At 38.6% G+C, this 26,105-nt stretch overlaps 1 protein-coding gene across 1 annotated transcript in view; it reads right to left on the bottom strand.

Annotated features, from left to right (window-relative positions):
* The window catches only part of GTF2F2 (general transcription factor IIF subunit 2), a 147,774-nt gene that overhangs the window by 4,283 nt on the left and 117,386 nt on the right, over positions 1-26,105 (bottom strand). The window contains exons 6-7 of the mRNA XM_007186820.3: positions 21,444-21,543; positions 12,220-12,363 (exon numbers count right to left, since the gene is read on the bottom strand). Coding sequence (XP_007186882.1) covers positions 12,220-12,363; positions 21,444-21,543 — 244 coding nt within the window. The remainder of the gene's footprint in view (positions 1-12,219; positions 12,364-21,443; positions 21,544-26,105) is intronic.

The following is a 26,105-nucleotide window of genomic DNA, read 5'->3' as shown; positions in this document are numbered from 1 at the left end:
GATTAGGGTCGCGATATCTAGCATGGTACAGAAATCTTTTGGGGAGGGAGGGGCAAACTTCTGAAGTTTGAGCGTGTTCCAAACTGCAACCTAAGACCATTCTACTATAACTAAATGAATTAACTTGGCACAAAGCATTAGCAGAGAAAGTGGTAGTAATAACAGAGAAAAACAAGGTCAGAAAATCCTTGGAGGAAAGACATAGGTAGAGAACAGTGAGATTATGTCATTTCTCTGTTTAAAAATTTTCTCTGACTTCCCCTTTGGCCTACAGGTTAAATTCCAAATTCTTTCACAGGCATCCACCCAGGTCTGTCTTTGCTCTTTGGCCTCTTTCTCTAATACCTCCCCATACGCGCACTTGCCATATCTGTGTCTTCATGCTCTTGGTTTTTTTCCATATGCCCTACCCTTTCCCTGTAATGCTCATCCCCTTCTCTCAGATCTGAACTCCTCATCCTTTCAGACTCAGCACAAATGTCACTTTCTCAGAGAAACTTTCCCTAACAGTCCTACCTCTTAGATCTACATTTCACACTGTACCTACTTCAGGGAGAGCCCTTAACCATATTGAGGTTGAGGGCTCGACTGCACATCAGAGCTGCAGGGCCCGACTGCACATCAGAGCTGCAGCGCACTGATGCTGAGTGAATTGGGTGTGCTTAAGAGTAAGGAGCTAAGAGGGTTTTGGAGGGTGTGGTTGGCTGTGGGGAGACCACTTAGAAGGCCCAAAGGAATAAACCTCTAATTCTAGTTGTTTTCATTTTTCATCTCATTAACATATAGGGCAATGACCCGGTTTGAGAAATAAAAATTGATTAAACTGTATTACCTGAATCTGAATGACATTTACTACTAAAATCTGTATTATAGTGCTAAAATATTATTTGAGACAAAGCCAACTGAGGTGGAGATTTTAAAGGTTTTAGCAGGATTGAAGATTAATTGGTAATCTAACTTTCCTTTTAAAAGATGTATACCTTCACACTAAGATTTATTCTAGTATCAGGCTGAGGGGCACACAGTCTGCTGTCATCCTCACAGAGTTCACAGTTTAAGATCAGGATGTTAAAAGGGGGAAACAAAGGCATATAAGCAGGCAATCATAAACTAAAACAGAAGCCCAGTAAGAGGACATATACGCAGGACATTATGGGAGCACTTAGAAGGGGCACCTAACCCAGCCGGAGTCAAGATGTTAGGTTCTTTGAGGATGTACATTTGATCATTTTAACTGAATGGCAATTCTGTGCCGGGATCAAGGGAAACTAGTTCTCCTCTTACTAATTCTAAACACTGATTTTGCAATTTAATCTTTTGCCTCATCACTTGTATTTTAAACACCAGATTCCAGAACTGAGTAGATCACCTTTATGTCACATAGGATTGGAAATATTTCTCATTACCAACTGTGGGCAGTTCTGCAGAACAAGATCTGAAATAATAAACTGGCTCAGGTCCAGCAATTCTTCAAAGAGATGTGTGGGAGGGTATTTACAGCAAGCCTGAATGCAGAGAAAAAGGGGATAGAACATTACAGCTTCCTTGCAAGGGAAAGGCAAAGCACACACTGTAGCAGAGAGGTCTAGTGAGTAGGATGTGGTGTGCATGGGTGGATCAAGACAAAACTGTGGTGGCCAAAAAGCTGGAAATTCACAGATCAAATTCCTGATCTCTCCCCCAAGATCAAGACAAACCTATGTAGAGTCAAAAGGCACAGTAGCCTACTATTTTAGCCTCTCTTCTTCTCCCTCCTTACCACCTTCCACCCCTGCCATTTTTCATATCATCTTTTCCTCTACTGCTCTGCCAGCCAAATGGAAGATTTATCTGGGGGCTTCCCTGGTGGCGCAGTGGTTGAGAGTCTGCCTGCCAATGCAGGAGACATGGGTTCGAGCCCTGGTCTGGGAAGATCCCACATGCCGCGGAGCAACTAAGCCCGTGTGCCACAACTACTGAGCCTGCGCGTCTGGAGCCTGTGCTCCGCAACAAGAGAGGCCGCGATAGTGAGAGGCCCGTGCACCGCGATGAAGAGTGGCCCCCGCTTGCCGCAACTAGAGAAAGCCCTCGCACAGAAACGAAGACCCAACACAGCCAAAAATAAATAAATAAATAAATAAATAAATAAATAAATAAATAAAAGTGAAATTCTAAAAAAAAAAAAGATTTATCTGCATTTCATTTTATGGGGAATTTTAGTGTTAAGCATTAATATACATAATAATAAACTATCTATAACTAAGTTCCTAGAAGTTGATAGAAAAACATACATCTTTGACAGAGAGCTGATCACCAAATAATAATGCTTTAGATAAGCTAAAGATATAACCCTACTAGACTTATCATCACAAAATCTTCCCCAAAAGGTTGGAATAAATGTGCATCATGTAAATCAATACCAAAGATGGCACTGGTTAACAGAGTCACCAAAGGGAAACTGCTATCTGCTTTTTATAAAGTGACCCAGGCGGCAAGGGCATTCATGATCAGTTATGTGATAATTTCAGAGTATCACTTCATATTTATGTGATTTTCATGTGACTGACTGTGACTCCTTTAAACAAGGTTAACAGAACAGAGGACTTACTGATGAAGATGTTAGTGGCTCCAAGGCACAAAATTCTTTCATTAAAAAAAAATAAACAAACTACACATTATACATAAGCTGTGACCAAAGGCAACCTATGTTTCATTCCTTTAAACAGAGAGAACTGTGAACAGGAGAGGGAAGATGATACTGAGGGCATCTCCAGAACATGGGCCATTTCAGCACTTTTCTCCTCTTTTCCTTCTGGTTTCACCTCTGTTTTTATGCTAGTCTCCACCCTGTCCTCCTCTCAGGGTCCCACAGGCTGCATTCCTCCCTTTGTAAAACTCTAAGAAGCAGAGAGGTGATGGGTAATGAAATGGCCAAGCTACAAACTCTACCCACCCCCAGTCCTACTTTATGGCTTAATCCAACTTCTAAAGAAGAAATTTATTACTGCATTAATATTCGTGTGCTGGTAAATCATCTTACTTTTAGTTAACATTTCATTTGTCCAGCAGTGGCAAATGATTCACGTACTTCCATATTTCAGATAAAGTTTACCTCCTTTGGGCCACAACTTTTAATTTTAACTATCTGTTTAAAGACATGCTTTCTAAACTGTATTAGTTTATTTGTATGCTAAACATAACTTAACCTTGGAATACTGCAAGGTATTCCAAGGCTGAGATCTGATGGCTTCCAACTGGGGGAAAAAAACATACATATATTCATATAGTTAATGTTAAAAATGTTAACTAGGAAAATACAATCAAAGATATCTAAAACTTAATAAAGATGAAAAAAATTCCTATTGAAATATAAATATGAATTCTTGCATTTAGAACCATGGAAACTACCTATTAGTGCATTTGGTGTGACAAGTAGTTTAGAATGTACAAAAAATAAGAAGATATCAATTGGCAAAGTTATTATTAGTCCACTTGAAAATATTGCTAGAAATTAAATGGCAAGCAAAGAGACTCGTTAGGTATACATTTCACCATAAAGAATTTTTAGAAAATTAGCTAGTATTCTCAACAATGAAGCATTATTCACCCTTAAAATATTTGGAATAGATAGTAATGTTTTACTTTAAGGCAATAGTAGATAAAAGGCTTGCTGGCTAAGGATTAAAAAAGGATTTATGACAATCTGGCAGTTCCTCAGATTAAACAGAGTTACCAAGTGACCCAGCAATTCTACTCCCAAGAGAAATAAAATATATGTTCACACAAAAACCTGTACATAATGTTCATAGCAGCTTTATTACAGTAGCCAAAAAGTGGAAACAACCATCTATGGGTGAATGGATAAACAAAACGTTGTATATCCATATAATGGTACACTATTTGGCAATAAAAAAGAAGAAAATACTGATACACGCCACAACATGGATGAAATTTGAAAACATTATGCCTAAATAAAAGAAGCCAGTCATAAGAGACCACATATTATATGATTCCATTTATATGAAACATCCAGAATAGGCAAATTTTTAGAGACAGAAAATAGATTAGTGGTTCTCTAGGGCTGGAGAGGGGGTGGGTGCATAAGGGAGTAATTGCTAATAGGTATGGAGTTTCTTTGTGGGGTGGTGAAAATATTCTAAAATTGCTTGTGGCAATGGTTGTATGGCTACGTGAACATATGAAAATCCACTGAACTGTAACTTACAAAAAAAAGTCTAACTTGTACTGAAAATAAGGTTTTAAATTGATGGGAAAAAAAGGAGACCTCTCCAGCTCATAACAAATTAAGATAACACCATTTTTTATTACCAAATTACCATGGATAAAGTAACATTTCCAATTAACAGCAGACAGCTCTGTGGATCAGTCCATATGGACTGGAAAATATGATGGAATTAGAATATCTGTCCTGGGACATTCCAAAAGGAAAGGCTCTCTAATGCTGCAATACAGAACTGAAGGTGGCCAGCCAGGCTGGCACTATGACGTCTTCTGCCACAGGCTTATCCTCTGTTATCTCAATTGCCCTGCTGAGTTAGAGAAACCAGGAGGCTTCAAACACTTATCTAAATCCACAGTGTAATGTTTTCTCTTATGCAGAGACCAATGAAAAGAACATGACTTCTTCCCCAAGATAATTCCCATAAGGATGGCAAGCTTAAAACAAGTCCTTCCTTCTAGCTTGCTCAGGGACTAAATAAAGAAATCAGGAGAAGGCAGTTAATGAGCTTAAACATTTACTTTTACCTCCCTTTAAAATTAAATGGGACTGGAAGGGTAGAGAAGGAGATTTTATGAATAATGACATTTTTCAGAATAAATATAAATTGTGTGGCCTACTGCTTAATTAAAAACTCTACGTAGGGCTTCCTTGGTGGTGCAGTGGTTAAGAATCCGCCTGCCAATGCAGGGAACATGGGTTCGAGCCCTGGTCCGGGAAGATCCTACGTGCCGCGGAGCAACTAAGGCCGTGTGCCACAACTACTGAGCCTGCGTTCTAGAGCCCGTGAGCCACAACTACTGAGCCTGCATGCCACAACTACCAAAGCCCGCGTGCCTAGAGCCCGTGCTCCGCAGCAAGAGAAGCCACTGCAATGAGAAGCCCGTGCACTGCAACGAAGAGTAGCCCCCGCTCGCCGCAACTAGAGGAGGTCTGTGCACAGCAACGAAGACCCAACGCAGCCAAAAATAAATTAAAAAAAAAACAAACAAACAAAACAACTCTACGTAAATTCTGTATGTAAATAACGCCCAATTTTGCTTACTGGAAGCCTATGTCAGATATTGCTTTTACCTACGTAATATCTCATGTAAAATATGGACTCAATTGGTTATGTTAGTAAATTCACCCCCAATTTTACCCCATTCAGAAATAAGGTAAAAAAGAAAAAAAAGTAAAAAGGCTGAAACAAACCGTACAATAAATTAAAAGAGAAAGCGTTACTATTTCATAATAAACTTATTAGTGGTAAATCTATTAGTTATTAGAACCTTCTACTCATAAGGAACGCATTAAAATTTCATAAATGTGTTTAACTTTTATCCTTTTATATTCAACATAGTTAATAATTTATTTTAGTATGACATTTCATATTCTAAAACTTTTAATTAAGGCTCAAATTCACAAGCAAATAATTATTTTTTAGCACCATATTCTAACCAACTAAGTTAACTGGCCGTTGCAAATAATTATTTTTTAAAATGGAAGTCTCGGGACTTCCCTGGTGGTCCAGTGGTTAAGAATCTGCCTTCCAATGCAGCAGACGTCGGTTCGATCCCTGGTCAGGGAACTAAGACCCCACATGCCGCAGGGCAACTAAGCCTGTGCGCTGCAACTACTGAGCCCGCGCACTACAACTAGAGAGAAGCCCATACGCCGCAATGAAGCTGACGCAGCAGCAAAAAAAAAAAAAAAAGTCTCACAGAGGGCTGTCACTAGCTAATATGCTCTGCTGGGAAATTGGTGGTCTTTTTAGTTTTGGTACTACCATTCAAAAATTAAAACTTCCAGTTATAGGAGAAATGAAGAGAGAACGGAAAGGAAATATGTGAACAGAAAGGAAATGATAAAGATTCAGGGGAAAAGAAGAAAAAGGAAATATGTAAGAAAGGGAAAGCATATGTCAGAACAAGACATTATAATAAAAACAGCATTATTTAGTAGTACATTTGGGAATGAACTTCAAACATTTAAAAATACCCATTTTTACTGTGGATTAGAAACTGAATGAGCTAAGATAAAGCTTAGATTCCGTTCTCTCTGTACTTGGCTTAGATTAACAATGATGATTTTTTTTTTAAGTTGGTTTCTAAACAATACAATTCTTAAAAGTTAATTAATTAATCAATTAATTTTTACTTTCGGATGCGTTGGGTCTTTGTTGCTGCACGCGGGCTTTCTCTAGTTAGGGTGAGCGGGGGCTACTCTTAGTTGCGGTGCACGGGCTTCTCATTGCGGTGGCTTCTCTTGTTGTGGAGCACGGGCTCTAGGTACGCGGGCTTCAGTAGTTGTGGCTCGCGGGCTCTAGAGGGCAAGCTCAGTAGTTGTGGCGTACGGGCTTAGTTGCTCCGCGGCATGTGGGGTCTTCCCAGACCAGGGCTCGAACCCGTGTCCCCTTCATTGGCAGGCGGATTCTTAACCACTGCGCCACCAGGGAAGCCTGGTGATTCTCAATAACACAGACATTTGAAAGCAGTCTGCCTGAGAGAGAAATTAGCTTCTCCCCTGCTCATTAAAAAGGGGCTCCTATTGTCAAAAAAACATTTTCTTTGCTTGTCTTTGGTTGTATACACATGTCTGAATAGAAGAGGCAATGTGGTAAGAGATGCTTTCAAGCCACTAGGCAACTTCCTTCTCTGGGACTACAACTTAGACTAGATTATCTCTAGGATTACTTTTATCTTCTAAGATCCTGACCCAGAGAAATATAACATATATATGATACATATGTACCATAATGTGTAATATAGATGTCATGAAGAGGAAACCGGAGGACAGATGTCTGGCTTGAGCAACTTGGGGAATGGTGGTGTCACTGCAATGGGGAAGTCTGGGGGGTCGGGGTTGGAGGGGTGTAGAAATCAAGAGTTCTGTTTTCAACAAACTAAATTTGAGATAACAATCCAACTATTATGACTCATCAGGTGCTACTTCTGTACCAAGCAGTGTGGCACAAGGGTGGGAGAGAGAGTGGGCTCGGTTGATGGACTTCTGTGCCCTTGGCTCAGGAATGAGCATACTACCTCTACCAGGGCAATTAAAATCTCCCCTGAGCTTTTGCTGGAATCATCAGGACAGATATTCTCTTTCTGCTTCGAGGCTGCTAGCTGTGAGGTGCTTCAGGAGGCCACTTTGGCTACCGCATGGCAAGATCCTGCCTAAGGATAAAGACAACACACAGAATGATGAGGAGAGATGTGGAGAGATGGGGAGGGACAGTTCTAACTAAATAATATTAGTAGCTGGATCTAGCCATGTCTAAAGCAAGATGCATTCCTGAACTTCCCAGCTACAGGAGCCTATAAATTCTATTTTTGTTTAAGCTAGTTTGAGCTGAGTTTCTCTTTCTTGCAGCTCGAAGAGTCCTTACCAATTCACAGATCTATAGGAGCATATACTTGTAAATAAAAATTTATTTTTTGACAGGAGAAATGCTCAGTATATCAAATTCCCTAGCTATTTTATCCTTTAAAAAAGCATATCTTCTTGTATCTTACTGATGCCAAATTTCACTTATTTCTGTTCAAGCATTTATTTAGGCCTGTCTGGAAACAAACTCTGAGGATTATGTTAACACTACCTTATTGCTGCATCAGTTTTATTGAAAGCTTACTTTGGGCAAATAAGCAAGTCTGTTCAGCATTATTTAGTGCTGGGCAATTTGAAGTGTGGGCAGCAAGCTGCTTCACAATCAAAGCCACGCAAATCTCTGCCTCATTTTTCTTCTTGATTTGAACTTACTTTATAAAAGCATGCAAATTGTTCAATTACATACACTGAATTAAAAAGTAAATGGTCCACTGGATCGACATGACTGGGGGCTGCTGATTTAGAAGGGGTCATCAATAATTAAAGATAAACTTCCCTGAATCTTGATGTGAAATTGAGTGGATTTAGAGCATAAGGAAATGAAGAGATTCAGTTATAATTAGAGCTGATTTTCGACGACACTTCTAATAGAAATGGATGTTTAGAGAAACACTGGGAAATGGGTGCTGTGTTAAGAGAACAGTATGCTAGGGCTCAAAATGGTCTTGGCAGTTTGGTGTTTCAAAGGGAGCAATTATATACAGTTCCTAGTGGTTTGTATTTTTGAAGGAAATGATATTATGCTTCTATTTTACAGATATAATAAAATATGAAGAAAGACTAGACAACACATTCAAGGTGAAAGAGCAAAGACTGTCAGGAGAGAAATAATAGGCTTCCTCTGATATTTTACTTTAGAGAGGGCAAAAAAAAAGTCAAAATTGAAACTGCATAAAAACACTTCTTTAAATGGATACCGTGTTTCCAACTTTTTATCAGTTACCAGAGCCTGGCATTTTAATAAAATTGGCTTATTTACCCTTAATGAGTAACTTTAATTCTTTGATTGCTTATGCAACTCACACACCAGCGAATGAGAGAAAAAGGCTAGCCCTTAAGGGCAGTTTCTCTAATCAATAATTTTGCTTGTAGAAGTGAAGGTTTTTAGGCAGAAGAATATAGAAGGGAAGGAACTGGAAAAACAGGAAAATACTTCAGATTCACTCAGAATGTCAAAAATGACATTCTAAAGGTCAGAAATCAGATGGTAACTTAAGAATATAGTAGTAGTGTTAATAACAAAGAGGATGTATTAAAGCAATACACTTCATGGTTAGAAACTTGGTATCAAAAGTGGCATTGGGGGCCATGAGAAAATGAGAGCAGGGACTTCCCTGGTGGCACAGTGGTTAAGAATCTGCCTGCCAGTGCAGGGGACACGGGTTCGAGCTGTGGTCCAGGAAGATCCCACATGCCGCGGAGCAACTAAGCCGGTGCGCCAGAACTACTGAGCCTGCGCTCTAGAGCCTGTGAGCCACAACTACTGAGCCCATGCGCCACAACTACTGAAACCCACACACTCTAGAGCCCACGTGCCACAAATACTGAGCCCACGGGCCCTAGAGACCATGCTCCGTAACAAGAGAAGCCACCGCAATGAGAAACCTGTGCACCACAACGAAGACCCAACAAAGCCTAAATAAATAAATAAATAAATTAATTAAAAAAAGAAAACAAGAGCATGTCATTAAATGCATATACTAAAGAACTGATTAACACAAAGAAGATCTCTTTTCTTCCCTTTTACACAGTGCTCAAAAATTTGTTTAATAATACTACTAATAACAGTAAAATACTTTGCTGTTGGCAAATGCAACTTTCATAAACATTAATTATTACAAGGATCCTGTAAACTAGGTATTTTAAAAACATATTTACAAAGTATAATATGATAAACATTTAATTTGAATATATTGGTAAATTTTATATTAAGAATGCCATATATTAAGTAAATTAAATATTAAATTATATAACGTATTAAGCATTAAATGCATTTAAATACCTAGGACTCTTTGGCTAAATGGCAGGGCTGGAACTTGAACTGAGATCCTATTACTTCCAGTCCCGTGCTCCTTCCATCACACCAGGAAATCTCTTTCCTGGATCACTAACCTTCATGCTACACTGGGTTCCTTCATTCTCTTGGTATTGCTCAGACTAAAATCAAATTAATAAGGGTATATTCATGACCATTAGTACAGACTGACTTCTGCCCCGTGAACCTTTTAAAGGGGATAGTTACCTACACAGAGGAGAGATGGGCTCTGGCCACTTTCTTTCTAGGTCAAGGAGCTTTGCCAACTCAGTTCAAATGTGAGTGGGAGGTGGAGAGGAGGAGATGAAACAGGAGAAAGAGAGAGTCACAGATGGAGAGCTGGAAGGGCTCACAAGGATTATCCAGTCCAACTCCTCAGTTTTAGCAGTGGAAGTGACTTCTCCAGATCCCACGGAGGTAAATGGCAGGACCGGAATCCATGCTGACCACTTCCTGCCCTCTCCTCCCCTCTATGCAAGGATAACGGGAGCTCTGGCATTCCATGCTTTCTTGAGATGGCTCTTTCTACCCTGCTCCTGCCATAAACGACATGAGGCCTGTCAAAAATCCATCTGAGGAAAATATGGTGGTCCTTAAATACAGAGGATGGGCCATCTCCTGATTCTTAAATCAATTACTGAATTGCTACTATGTTTGTGTTGTGGAATGTATGAATATTTAGGGATATGAATAATATACAAACCTGCCTTCAAAAACTTTACGCTTGCCGAGGCAATTTAGTCCCTAAATAATAAAACTATTATAAAATAATTGTTTCTAGATCAGTGGTTCTCAAGCTCTTTGAGGTTCCCAGGCTCTCTATGAGAATCTGATATAAACTATCAATCTGCTCCCCAGAAAAATCCACACATTTTTGTACATATTCAGGGGGTTGCTGGACCTCCTAAAGCCCATCTACTGACCATGAATTAAGAAGCTCTATTATAAGAGATTCACTGAGTCCCCCCATGTAAAAATTATCCGAAGAATGAGTAAACTTTAAAAATATGTCATCCCATGTTAAGGGCAAAGAAAGTGCTTTCCCTAGTATCATCTGAATGGCCCTCTACAAACACTTATTTTCCCATACCTAATTTTGTGTGTGTGTGTGTGTGTGTGTGTGTGTGTGTGTTATTCTATGAGAATATTGTCTGCATCCAGAATTTCTGGAATGGCCTTTTCATGTATATATAAAATACAAAGATAAACTTCATTAAAACCAGAAGAAACAGAGCTTAGCTTATGAACTATTCTATTTCAAATTTTTTATCTAGCTTGGAATGCTGTTTCTAAGGCTCTGATGCTGAAGGGAGCGAAGTCATTAAGATGAGTTGATAATACTGCCGGCATGAGCACTTTCCTCCTCTCTGGTAAAAAAAAACCCAACAAAATACTTAGGTCTTTTGGAATTCAAATTTCTTTCTTAATGAAAAAGTGAAAGGATGAAATATAACAGTAAAGAAATCTCTACAGAAGTGGGAAGCCGTACCATCAATACTGAAGTTTCAGAAATAATTTCCTAAAGCTTTGAATAAATCAGAAAAAAATTATACCAAGCCGTTTATGTTAAAATATTTTACAAAACCAGTTATCTTGTTACATATTCTGAAGCAAATAAATGGAGCAGTTAGAATTAACATATTCTTGAGTATCCTGTCAAAGCAGACAAAATGATAAAGCAGACTGGGTAAGAGGACAAAACTAAGGGGGTTTCCATCGAATTTTTTAAAATCTGTAAAGTAAAATACTTAAATACTTAAAATACTAAAATATAATTCAATTTGATACTTTGCTAACCTCAGGTGTGAGAAAGTTAAGTGGAAGGAAAAGTGACCCAAGGCTGGAGAAAGGGTTTAGATCCCTTACTTGTTACCAACATTTTAAATGGATTAGAAACACAGATTATTAGCAAATAGGCACAAGAGTCTGGAGAAGTGATTAAAAATGATTATTTATAGAACAAACAAAAACTTTCTAAAACATCAATTTATTAAAATTTTCCTTGAAAATGGAGAACAGCCCAACGCAATCATAATCTCAACAAGCATTGTGAGGCAGTACAGCTCAAGTTTAAAAAGACCTAATGTTAGTGTTAGATAGATTCTATTAAAAAAAAAATGCACAGAGAACAGTTCACAAGACAGGGATAAACATTCACCGTGAAAGACCCATACAACTCTTCAAGTTGAGCTTTTTTGGAGGGAGGTAAGAGAACAAAAGAAAGACTAGAAATGATATAAACAAAGAGACTTCAGGCTTAATGTCAAGGATCAGTCAAAAGGAGGACAAATCCACCTTTTCTTCATATGGAACTACTGATATTAAATGTATTTAAAATTGAAAACAATGAAGCTGAGGTAAAAAACAAAATGAAGGAAGGAAGGAAGGAAGGAAGGGAGGGAGGGAGGGAGGGAGGAAAGGAGGGAGGGAGGGAGGGGAAAAAAGGCCACATTGAGACATCTTTTCCGTGTTGAAACAAAACCTGACATCAGCATAGGTGCAAGTGAACTTATTCATTTACAATACACTTCTCTTCAGTAAAGCTGTATTAATGAAGCAGGATGTATTTAAAGGATCAATGTGAGCATATACATACCACAGGCTGTTTTGTGATGTCCACCAAGTCCTTAAGATTATAATATTGATGTTTCTCAAAGGCCGAAAACAACATGTCTAAAACGTGTTGTTTATCAGCTCGAGCTCGTTTTCCATCTTCTTTCTTTTTCCTTTCATATTCAATCTATGTGCAAAAAGCAAAAAAAAACCCGAAGGCATTAATTCAACATGCTCACTCTGAAACACAGGCACTCTCTTTTCAGTCCTCTACGTGACGATTAGATTTTAAGCTGCAAAGCAGCAGGTCAAAGAGCGGTAGTTCAGTACCTGGGGTCCTCACTGCTCCCAGGGCTCCTCAGACCTTTAAGGCTCCAGGAAGGTATTAAAGCCCATCTGTAAACCGTTTTCATTATTCCCTAAAGCTTTACATAATGTGTCCATTTCCTCCCTAAAAGCCTTTCTTTACCGAAATTATATCAATTCAGCGTGGCCACCAGTTAGCTCATGTTGATCACAAAGTCTAATTTGCAGTTCTTTGTTTTTGATTACCCGAAATTCAGTAAAATAGTTTATCTGCTACATGCAGTTTGGTAGGTAACATCTTTCAAAATTGGAGCTTTTCAGGGCAGGAAGAGGGTTGAGGGGCAGGCAGATCACAGAACAGGTTCTCTAGGGATGAAAAGTTTGGGAAACATTGGTAAAAAGGAAAGCACATGGGAGGTGACAGGAGGCCTTTTCTCCTCCCAACTGTGTGACCTCTTTGAACTTGCTTCTTCTGTAAAATGAAGTAAGCAGTGACACGAAGAGAATGTATAAACTCTCTCCTAGTGTTACCGTCCAGAGACATGTGCATTTGTAAAAAAATTACCTTTTTATTGAAAACATGCAACTTACTTGCATTCGCATCAGTTGATTAAGCTTTTATTTTTTTTTTAAGAAAAACTTAATTTTGATAAAGCCTCAGGAACTATATGTTATAGGACATGTATATAAACTGCAGCAGCCCACCTGGTAAATACAGCATCAGCAGGGGGGTGAAAGCTGCCAAGAGAACAACCTTCTGTGCATCTCTATAATCTAGAGACTAGCTTCAAAGACAGTGAAATATGTTTCAAAACGTACAACTAAATTAGGCACAAATTCCAGCTTCATATTGTTAGGCTTATTCTCTGGATTTTAACAACAGAGATGTAAAAAGATAAAGTCTAATTTCTACTGATGTCAAGACTAAAAATATATCAGAGACTTTCAAATTAGAGGCAAGAAGTAATTCTGACAAGAAGTATCTGTCTCTCAATTAGATAAAATTAGGAGCTATACAAGGAGAAAGGACTAAATTGAATGCCTTAATTTTTGTGATATGTACATCTTGGGAGTAAAACTCAAAATCCATTCATCTCCTCAACAGATTAAGCATAGATTAGGTGCTTGGTATTGCACTAAAATATGGGGCAAATAAGATACTCTCTTTCAAAAGGTATCCCTTTCTTAGGGCTTGAGTATTAAAATGTATAGAGAGGGCCTTGAGCATTTTAAATGTAGTAATAGTAGTAATGTAGTAATAGAGAGCACAGAGCTACCTAGAACAAGATCATGATGCTTAAAAAAAGTGCAAATGCATGGCACAGACTGTACTGTTGGGGAGGAATGAAATCTAGTTAGTCTCAAGATTTTCTAGGTGGAAATAGCCTGAAAGAAAACAACTGTGGGCAGATACAAAGGAACTGTTAGAGAGCAGAGTGACCAGAAGAGCTAGAAGCAAGACTGGAGAGGGGAGAGACCAGAGAAACCCATGACCAAGGGGGAAATCCATGCCTTCTCAATTTGAGGACGATGGAAGAACAGATGAAAAAAAAATGCACTTGGGCTTTCCTGGTGGCGCAGTGGTTAAGAATCCGCCTGCCAATGCAGGGGACACGGGTTCAATCCCTGGTTGGGAAGATCCCACATGCCGCGGAGCAACTAAGCCCGTACGCCACAACTACTGAGCCTGTGCTCTAGAGCCCGCGAGCCACAACTACTGAAGCCCGCATGCCTGGAGCCCGTGCTCCGCAACAAGAGAAGCCATCGCAATGAGAAGACCGCGCACTGCAATGAAGAGTAACCCCCGCTCTCCACAACTAGAGAAAGCCCACGCAGCAATGAGAACCCAACACAGCCAAAAATAAATAAATAAAATAAAAAAAATTTTAAAAAAATGCACTTAAGGAAAAAGGCAGAATTACAGATTCTGCCCCAATTCTGAGAGAAAGGAGGCTGCAGAGATAGCCAAGACCAACAGAGATCTACCTGAGAGCCACTCAAGGAAGAATTTTCTTTCTCTCGGTCAAAAGAAGGATAGAACTAAGACAGTGGCTGTATGATGGAGAAAGAAATCATGACAGACCAGAACAAAACCCACAAACCCAAACAGTCTTCGGATTAAAAAGAAGAATGAGATCATGGAATGCCTTAAGGGATTAATCTTTAAGCCTTGCTTTGCTGACCAAGGTCTCAAATATGTCATTATTTCCCCCCGTTTACATTTGTACTTAGTTTGCATCCTGCAATTCCCTTCCACAGTTCCACTGTATTTGAAAGGGTTTGCTTTGTCCACTGTGATGGACAGTCTAGAAAGGAGGGCCTGGTAAAAGAGTATGAAAGTCTGGACCACGGGATGAAGATGTTATAGCCCTTTACTCTGACCAAGTGGGGGATAAGAGAAACTTCACTTGGGATCTAGAAAATAGAGGGAGATAGAATCAGACTAAGGAGGAGTGGGGAAAGCCTGTTCCCTTCCCACAGGCTTGAGTGGGATGTGGGATTTCATTTAGGGAAAGGCCATTGGTCCTCAAGAAAAACAAGACAAAGAAGTGGGGACCTAGCAAAAGACCAGTGCTAGGCTTTTGTACTCTCAGTATGGAGCTACTGTTGTATGATATTCTGTCTTCTCTTCTGTCCCAGCTTTCATTTATGGTGAAAGAAGATGGAAAAAGTTAAAGTAAGGAAATAAGAAACAGAAGTTATGGTATATTCAGCTTCCACCTTTAGCCATCTCTTCCTTGTGTAAAATGACTCGAGAAGCTAGGAAGATGAACAAGAAAAATGTTTTCAAGTAAAGAAACGTGCTGGTAAAGCAAGATGGCCCAGTTCAGAGAGGGCATACATTCTAGTTGGCAGTGGAGAAAAAACGTAAGTGTTTGCTATCAAGTTTTCCCAACCCTAAAGCCATATGTCAGACCCAAAAGGACTGAAGATAAGAATTTAGAATAAATTAGAAAGAAACTTCAAAATCAATATTGAGGATGAGGGACTTCGCTGGTGATCCAGTGGTTAAGAATCCGTCTTGCAATGCAGGGGATGCCAGTTCGATCCCAGGTTGGGGAACTAAGATCCCACATGCCTCGGGGCAACTAAGCCCATGCACTGCAATTACTGAGCCCATGCGCTCTGGAGCCCTTGCGCCACAAGTAGAGAGAAGCCTGTGCGCCGCAACGAAAAATCCTGCGTGCCACAACTAAGACCCGCCAAATAATAATATAAATAAATAGATATTAAAAAAAATACTGAGGATAAGATTAAGAGTCAGATTAGGTTGTGATTTGTAATGTTAATGAGTAGTGAGAAAAGTACCAATTCGACACAGAAATTTTTTTTTAAATCTTGGTTTACATGTTTCAATCTCAAAACACTGCATTTAACATTGCTGCTTTCCTTCTTTAAATTGCGGAGAAAACAGACTAGACTTGTATGCTTGTCTTTCTGTATTAACCACGTCTATCAATGGCTCAATAACCCAGGGGACAGTGCAGCCTAACTTTACTTTTGACTAGTGAAATGAAAACACTTAAAAGTGCACCTGAAACTAACACAACATTGTAAATCAACCATACTTCAATCAATCAATCAATCAAATATTTTCAAAAGAAAAAAAAACCACTTAGAAGTGTAATCTGAAAACCCAGACATATATCTCTTTAATGCCCTCAGGGCCTGTACTACAGGATAACCTACAGAAAAGATTGTTTTAAAACAAAATTTCTGCAGTACAGCATTATTTAAATTTTTTGATAATGTCCAAGATAGGCTCATTACTCAAATTCTGCTCTGTGGTATCAGGTAGTTCCAATATATGTGTAATTATAAAAAGGGACTGAAATGACTTCCATGATCATTTAGTTATTAATAACTGTTATACTTAGGACAAAACTAAGATCCCTGAGGTAACTTTTCTTTTTTAAGCCAAACAGTGTAGAAATGGCAATCTTAATATTGCACTTACAACTTTGTACTACAGATAAAATTAATTCTACAAATAAGCTACAAATGATATGAACTAGTCTGTTTAGGAGAAGACTACTGTTTCGAGATAATGCTATTTCTTCTCATTTTAGCTCTTTTCCCTTTGGGCATTTTGTTTTGTACTGGCATTATAAGGAAATGACACTCAAAGCAGTCATATTTCTAACTTCTTAGCAGCTACCACAAAATATTAGTAGGAGAGTTACTGGACTAGAAATAGCTTTTATATTATATGAATTTTAATTACTGATCTTATATCTGCCCCCAATGACCACAGACTACTGTGTAACCAGGTGCATAGAAATAAATGTCAGTTCAGAAAGAACATTAAATTTAATCTCCAGTTACAAATTTTTACAATCCAAAAAAATCCGTCATATACAATTTTACTTTCAAAATAAAGAACAAATTATTCAAGACTAAAACGCAACCAAATGTTGAAAATCCATTGTGGATGTGGTATAGAGCTGTTCAACCATCATTACTGAAACAATAATCACTGACTAAAATTATAAATGCCGGGCTTCCCTGGTGGTGCAGTGGTTGAGAATCTGCCTGCCAATGCAGGGGACACGGGTTCGAGCCCTGGTCTGGGAAGATCCCACATGCCGTGGAGCAACTAAGCCCGTGCACCACAACTACTGAGTCTGCATGCCACAACTACTGAAGCCTGCGCACCTAGAGCCCGTCTTCTGCAACAAGAGAAGCCACTGCAACGAGAATCCCGTGCATCGCAACGAAGAGTAGCCCCCGCTCGCCACAACTAGAGGAAGCCCGTGCGCAGCAACAAAGACCCAACTCAGCCAAAAATAAATAAATAAAAGTTTAAAAAAATTTTTTAAAGTAAATAAATAAAATTGAACATACTGATTACATAACCTCTAAGTCATTCTTGTTGAATGAACTACATTGATGTTTCTCAATCACTTAAAAATTAATGTTCCTGACAACAATAACAAAAGTTTTAGGGCTTCCCTGGTGGCCCAGTGGTTGAGAATCCGCCTGCCAATGCAGGGAACATGGGTTCGAGCCCTGGCCTCGGAAGATCCCACATGCCGCGGAGCAACTAGGCCCGTGAGCCACAACTACTGAGCCTGCGCGTCTGGAGCCTGTGCTCCGCAACAAGAGAGGCCGCGATAGTGAAGAGGCCCGCGCACCGCGATGAAGGGTGGCCCCCACTTGCTGCAACTAGAGAAAGCCCTCGCACAGAAATGAAGACCGAACACAGCCAAAAATAAATATAAAAATAAATAAATAAAAAAGATTACTATAAAAAAAAAAGTTTTACACTCTTCTTACAGTTGGCATTATAATACTGAATATCCTTTTAAAAGCTATGCAGGTGCCTTCACCCATTTTGATACACTCCCATGGAAAAAATTCACTAAACATTCAAATAACATAATGTGGTTAAGTTACAGTCAATCTTTGTTAATCAAAGATTACTATATGACTCATCACTGTAATTACATTAATATTAACGACTCATTCACGCTATGACAACCTTAACAAAGGCTGTTACCATGAACTGAAATGTCACTTAATGTTAAAAAGAGTCTTTAAAGTGGATGTGATAGCTTTTTTCTTCTTTTTTTAAAATAGATCTTTATTGGAGTATAATTGCTTCACAATACCGTGTTAGTTTCTGTTGCACAACAAAGCGAATCAGCCATATGCATACACTTGTCCCCATATCCCCTCCCTCTTGCGATGTGATAGCTTTATATCCTAACGAGTGGTTTAGAATGTACAATATATTTGTATTTATTTTAGCAGTAGAAAGAAAGCAATGAAAAACATTCTAAAAATGACATTTGGAATGTATCTTCTATACCTGACAGGTAGAAATAGTGCCAATGTCACTCTGTATATGAATTAGATAGAGGTCAGAGCTTTAATACTAGCAAAGGTGCCAGCTTTGACTGACCTAAGAGAGATTTTCTTTTTGCCTCAGAAATGATGGTACGTGGTAGTACAACAAGAGTGACCCTTGTAATGGAATTTAAGAAAAAACAATTATAATATACAAATGTGGACTCACTAGGTCAAAGGAAATAGTAGATGATACCCCAACTGGGGTCTAAAAAGGCATGACCAGAGAAATTGAAAGAAGTGGTAGCTCCGTGAAGACAGGAATTTTATCTATTTGGTTCACCAAGAGTAGGTATCTCAGGCACAAAGCAGGCATTAAAAAAATATTATTTTTGTTGAGAGAAGACAAATCTTAGAGAACTGTGGTAGGACATTGTCATGGCTAAGTACTAACACTCTTCCCTAGCTTTCTTCCCTTTCGCATCCCAACAGAAAAATTTTACTGCCCACTGTAACAATTCAGACGATACATGCTCACTGTGACAATTCCAACCATTCAAAAAAGATTTCATAAAGAGGAAAATTAGGATAAAATCACTCTAGAGCCTACCATCAAAAAATAACAACTTAAAGTACTGAACTAGTCCTTATTTGGGGACAGTTGTTTCTGACCTTTTCCTATCTTAAACAACAGGGAGAAACACTACTGCATATACGTCTTTGGCCACTTGTCTTACTATGATAAATTCTTAGACACAAGACTGCTAGATCAAAGGATGCACCCTTTCATAGTGCTTTTGACACAAATTACCAAACTTCTCTCCAGAAAGGCTGTATCTTTTTATAGCCTGTGGAAGGTGTGGTCTTTCTTGTCCTCACCGCAATAACAACTTACACAAGAGTAGAAACGGGTATACAGAGGCCTGACCCGTAAGTGGAGAAAAAAGCATAGTCAGGGGCTACAGGAGAAGCATATTAATGAAGAAGAGAGGCAAAGACAAGTAAGACCTATCCTATTTTACTTCTCTACTTCCACTTGGCTCCAGAAAGTTGTATGTATTCCCATCTAAGAGTAGGAAAGACTAGAAGAGAAGAGGACAAAGAAGGAGACTTGTACTTACTTGTCTCATCAACAGACATCATAAAAATACCTCTCTTGGATTATCTTATACTTATGTTTGTCCCCACTTATCTTGCCTACCCTCTTTTTTAGTTTACTTTTCCCCTGACACATAACCAGAAGCTATAAAACGGAAGCCTGTGTGGATGCAGCTGAACTGTGACTTGCTTGACTAAATCCACACAGTGTAGCAATTTTTAACATCTGAATGTCTTTAGAAGGGGCACATACACTCCAGTTCATCAGTCTCTACCATTTACCTTCTTAAATTTCAGCATCCCACCCAGAGAGATGCCTGCTTGGTCCTGGAGGCACTTGCATTTGCTACCTTTCACATAAAATAACCGAAAGATATTCAAATATCATAAAGCCGTGGTTTGGCAGATACTATCTGCATCACTGAATAAGCCTGGAACTTAAGGCCAGTCTTAAAGAGTGTTTATTTCTTCCTAAACTCAGTATCAAGGGGAATCTTAAGCAACAAAGTAGGACACAGGTTATCAACTATTAATTGCTACTTGACTTAACTTAGGCTTCGTTTTATTTTCCGAAAATCATCACATTTCTCCTGACACTGCAGGTACTTCAAGACCCAGAACCCTTAGCCCTTTTAGCACTGCTAATGATGTACAACAACACAGCACAGTGGTTCATTAAGAGTAAGTCTCCTACTCACAGACACAGAAAACAAACTTATGGTCACCAAAGGGGAAGTAGGGGGAGGGATAAATCAGGAGTATGGGATTGACAGATACACACTACTATATATAAAACAGACAAACAGCAAGGACCTACTGTATAGCACAGGGAACTATATTCAGTATCTTGTAATAACCTATAATGTGTATAACCGCATCACTTTGCTGGATACCTGAAATTAACGCAATATTATAAATCACCTATACTTCAATTTAAAAAAAAATAAAAGTAAGGCTCTTAAAACAGACTATCTGATTCAACACCTGGACTGGCTAATTACTGGCTGTAAGACCTCAAGTAAGCTAACCTCTCTGTGCCTCCGTTACTTCATCTGTAAAATAAGGATAATAGCAGTAGTTACAATAGTAAGAACAGTGCCTGGCACAAAGTACACATAATATGTATACATGTGTGTATACTATTTTTATACACACAGAAAATACATACTGTGTGTGTGTATATATATGCTGTGTATATATATAATAAATATAGTATATATACTTCAATAAAAAAGGTTTAAATACACACACACACACACACACACACACAGAGACAGTCCTTGCTTTGAATGGTATAGTGTGAGGCCGTAAATATGCCCGTAAAAGCTGAAACTATGCAAAGCAATCTTAATAATCAATGGGAAAAATTATCATTGTTTCATGACCTTTAAAATTTTTTGTCAAAACATTAAAAACTCTCTGTTATAAAGGTATTGAGAAAAAACAGCAAAACTAATATTTATTAAGGACACTAAAACATTAGAAACATTGAAAAATGAAGTGTTTTATTTCTTTCTTTTTTTTTTTAATATATTTATTTATTTATTTATTTATTATTTATTTTTGGTTGCGTTGGGTCTTCATTTCTGTGCGAGGGCTTTCTCTAGTTGTGGCAAGCGGGGGCCACCCTTCATCGCTGTGCGCGGGCCTCCCACCATCGCGGCCTCTCTTGTTGCGGAGCACAGGCTCCAAACGCGCAGGCTCAGTAGTTGTGGCTCACGGGCCCAGCCGCTCCGCGGCATGTGGGATCCTCCCAGACCAGGTCTCGAACCCGCGTCCCCTGCACTGGCAGGCAGACTCTCAACCACTGCGCCACCAGGGAAGCCCGAAGTGTTTTATTTCTTTGAAAAACTTTTCAGGAGTCATTTGAACAGCGGTTGCCTTCTTCTCATCGTATGATTTAGGATACACAGTGAACATCTTTTCTATGCTTGGCAAACTGTTATCTTCCTCACTAAGTCTGGATAACTCAAGCGCCTGACAGCAAGGTATGTGACTGCCGAGGTCCTTTCAAAACCTAAGAGTCTGTGATATTAAAGACAGAACAGAATGAAGAAAGACATGAAGACTTACATTGTACTGATGATTAGCAACAGGTCTGTAATTGGTTGTCACAACTTTGTCTAGTTGCTGTGATAGCCTTACAGGTTTGGAAGATTCTTCTATTTGTAATCTGAAAAACAGAAGGCATTATTAACAAACTTACTTGCTTACTGGAGTGAAACCTGAGGAGTTATTCCTATAATTCTTCAAGACTAATACTTAATATATAAAGAAGATACATCAGTCTTAATACTACAAAAACACACTGAATATGGCAATAATGTAGAAACCAGACCATAAGCTAAACATACAAACCATATCATTTAATTCTACAACTTCCTTCTAAACCTATACTTTACAGTCAAACTTTAAGATTTAAAACAAAGAAGCTAATCAGCTTTAAATTTCTGGAAAAAAAATTGCATGTAAAAATGAATTATCTTAAGTTATATGGTCTAAAACTAATCAAGGTATTAATCCAAAACTTCTGTTCATTTGATGAGATAGAAGTATGATAAAAAGATGACACATCAGCACTCAGGATCTAGTGGCTAGTAGCTGCTTTACTGGACAGTGCATATAAATAACATTTCCATCAACACAGAAATTTCTATTGGACAGCATTGGTTGTCCAACTGTAGGACCCCACCCATCTAAATTAAAATATAATTAAAAATATCACTTACGGAAAAAGAGCCATAAAATAAACCTATGACACTAGGTATAATATATTATAAATATATATATTCAAATAGCAATCTTAGGAGAATTTGTTTTGGACTAAATATTACCATATCCAGTGACTCACATTCAACCATTTATTTCTTATTTTAAAAATTAATTCTTTGGTATATGAGCACAGTAAATCTAAAAAATGTTTTAAGGGGGAAAATGGTGTAGCTTTCAAAATGAATATTTTTTTTTTAATCAAAGTGACTATTTTTTTTTTTTTTTTTTTTTTTATACTTTATTTATTCTATTTATTTATTTATGACTGTGTTGGGTCTCTTAGTTTTCGTGTGAGGGCTTTCTCTAGTTGCGGCAAGTGGGGGCCACTCTTCATCGCGGTGCGGGGGCCGCTCTTCATCGCGGTGCGCGGGCCTCTCACTATCGCGGCCCCTCCCGTTGCGGGGCACAGGCTCCAGACGCGCAGGCTCAGTAGTTGTGGCTCACGGGCCCAGTTGCTCCGTGGCATGTGGGATCTTCCCAGACCAGGGCTCGAACCCGTGTCCCCTGCATTGGCAGGCAGATTCTCAGCCACTGCGCCACCAGGGAAGCCCAAAGTGACTATTTTTTAAAGGACAAAAGATACCACTGTACCTCTAGACTTCTCATCAGCAAGATATCAGAATACAAGAATATATTTAAAGTACTATAGGAAAAAAATTGCCAACCATGTCTAGCTAAATTATAATTGAAGAGTAAGAGTGAAATAAAAGTATTTTTGTACAAAGTTTATCATTCATAGATCCTCACTGAGAGACCCACTCAAGGATTCATTTCAGCAAAAAGTAAAATGAACCCAGAAGGAACTAGTGAGATGCAATGGTCACAGCAAAGAAACTGAGAACCATGTTATAAAATTACCTACTTGATACAGACAAAAAAAAGAAGGTGGGTTTTTAAAGAAAATGGAACTTAACATGAAAGAATGGGAAGAAAGAGATCAGAATGAATGCATTTAAGATTTCCATATGCTTTCTAAATTTTCTGCAATAAGCATCTATCACTTTCATAATCAGAAAAGGAAGTATACTTTCTTAAAGGAAAAAGAAATATCATTTCTTAGTTTGAAAGCCATAAAAATGTTGGTCATTTAAAAATAATATATGTTGAACATCATATTACTTTCTTTTAATGGGACTTCAAATTCTTTGGTTCAACAGAACAGGAACTAAAAATTTTTGTTTAAAATTCCTTCAAAAGAGAAAAACAAATACTGTACGCTAACACATATATATGGAATCTAAAAAAAAAAAAAAGGTTCTGAAGAACCTAGGGGCAGGACAGGAATAAAGATACAGACGTAGAGAATGGACTTGAGGACACGGGGAGTGGGAAGGGTAAACTGGGACAAAGTGAGAGTGGCATGGACATATATACACTACAAATGTAAAACAGATAGCTAGTGGGAAGCAGCCACATAGCACAGGGAGATCAGCTCAGTGCTTTGTGACCACCTAGAGGGGTGGGATAGGGAGGGTGGGAGGGAGACGCAAGAGGTAGGAGATATGGGGATATATGTATATGTATAGCTGATTCGCTTTGTTATAAAGCAGAAACTAACACACCACTGTAAAGCAATTATACTCCAATAAAGACGTTAAAAAAATAAAATAAAATTCCTTCAAAGGCACAACTTGCAGTATAAAAAGTACCTGCTTTTATAACATTCTTATTATTTAATTACTTGGTTGGAGTTATTTCTCTGTTTATTTCTGCCTATTTTTAGGTATATAATACCAAATTCCTCAGAAGATATTAAATATCTACCAATTGCTTTTTTAATTTGAAAGCTATAAATACTACAGGTTTTATTTTTAACAATGATCCCCAAATTGAGTATAGCCATTTCTGTATTAAAATATAAATATTTTAATTCTTCCAATTATTCATAAATCCATATATATCCTTTAAATACATAAATTCATTATTTTATGAAGTATAAAAAAAGTACTTTAGAAATGTCTTTAGAAACTCACTGTATATGTAACCATAACTCATATGTAGTTTGTTACTTTGTTTTTCATGGGCCAAATATACTTTCTATGAACCAGGAAGAAGGCACTAGCTAGAGGTCTAGAAGGGAGATGTCCACCCAAAGATGGACTTGGGCTAACAATCCTTCAAGGGCCTCTTAACTGTTCTTGGGTGACACATAAGCTCCTTTACATGACTGCATGTCCCTCTGGGATCAAGCCCCTGATATCTCTCCAGCTTAATCCACTGTTCTCCCACACCTGCATCCCCATGGCTGCAGCTGTACCACGACCAGACTTTAGAAGGAGCCTCTTACAGGCATCATCCAGCAAATGATTACTGGGTGCCTCTCTCTGTGAAGAAAAGACTTGATTAGTGGAAGACAAACATTAAACAAACGCTTATCTGTAACTGATTATCTGCAGGGCTGGAGAGGGACAGGGGGTTGGTATTATGACAACTGACTGCGTGCTGCTATGAAGTAAAGATTAACTCCAAGATGTGCACTTGAGGGTTAGCTGGAGCAGGACAATCCAAGCCTATAAGAGGGGAGGCAAAAAAGACTGGGCAGAAATGACTCCTCCAAGCTGAGAAGACGTCTCAAAGTGACTAAGGGATAAACGTTTAGAGAGAAAAGAATGATTGAAGACCGATATAGGAATGTTTACAAAGAGGTAGAACTAAGCATGTGTAACTCCTTGAAAAAAGCGGGGGGGGGGGGGCGGGGGGGGAACATAACCAAATGGCAACCTGTCTCTGAACACCTCTCTGTGCTCTAACCTTAGCCCCATCCCCTTAATGCAATCAGTTCTCAGGGGTTTGGCCTCTCTAAATGGTAATCTACCTGTTATGCTGCCACTAAATTATCTTTCCTGCTTCAATCACCTCGCTCCACAATTTGATCTTATGAGACATTCAAGGAGGGAGGCATGCGCTAGCTTCTTCCTTCTACATTAAATGATTGTTCCCATTACTTCACAATTTGAAAATTCCTTGGGGTTTCAGTTTGTTCAGGTAAGTGCATTTTTATAAACGGTAGCTTATTCTTGTCATGCTCTTACACTAGAATTTATTTTCAGCCACTGCATCCTGATTCAGGTTCATGTGGCATACTTTCCTTTCTAATACAAAAGTTCTAAAAGCCAATTTCATCATCCATAGAGTGTCATGCCATTTTTATCCTCAAAGTATTTAATCTTTTAAATATATAAAGGAAAACACTGAATTAACCTTTTTAAAAATAAAAAGCTCACATTAAAATTTAACCTTTTTATTATACATTTAAAAGGTCAACTCTAAGGGTTTTGTTTTAATTAAAAGAGGATATCTTTATGATTCAAAACTCAAAAGGTGGGACTTCCCTGGTGGTGCAGGGGTTAAGAATCTGCCTGCCAATGCAGGGGACATGGGTTCGAGCCCTGGTCCAGGAAGATCCCACATGCCGCGGAGCAACTAAGCCCGTGCGCCACAACTACTGAGCCTCCGCTCTAGAGCCTGCGAGCCACAACGACTGAGCCAGCGTGCCACAACTACTGAAGCCCACATGCCTAGAGCCCATGCTCCACAACAAGAGAAGCCACAGCAATGAGAAGCCCACGCACCGCAACAAACAGTAGCCTCTGCTCACCGCAACTAGAGAAAGCCCACGCGCAGCAACGAAGACCCAATGCGGCCATAAATAAATAAATAGATTAAAACAAAACAAAACACCTCAAAAGGTTAATCTATGGACTGAAAATATAACATATTCTTAAAGAATTAAATCTTAAAATACTTTAATTAACCTGAGTAGTTTAAAATAATTTAGCAGGGTTCTTTACTTAACATTAAATAATTCATTTAACATTGTCTCATGAAGTGTCAGAACAATATGCAACTCCACTTCATCACTGAACAAAGCACCAAATTAAACATCACTGACCTCAACATGCCTTCAAAGTCAAAATGAGGTTTAAAACTAGGCTTGTACAAAATAATATAATTTGGAAATAT

Source organism: Balaenoptera acutorostrata, chromosome 18 (assembly GCF_949987535.1).
Source record: "Balaenoptera acutorostrata chromosome 18, mBalAcu1.1, whole genome shotgun sequence".
Taxonomy (NCBI): domain Eukaryota; kingdom Metazoa; phylum Chordata; class Mammalia; order Artiodactyla; family Balaenopteridae; genus Balaenoptera; species Balaenoptera acutorostrata.
This window is presented reverse-complemented; position numbering and strand designations above follow the sequence as displayed.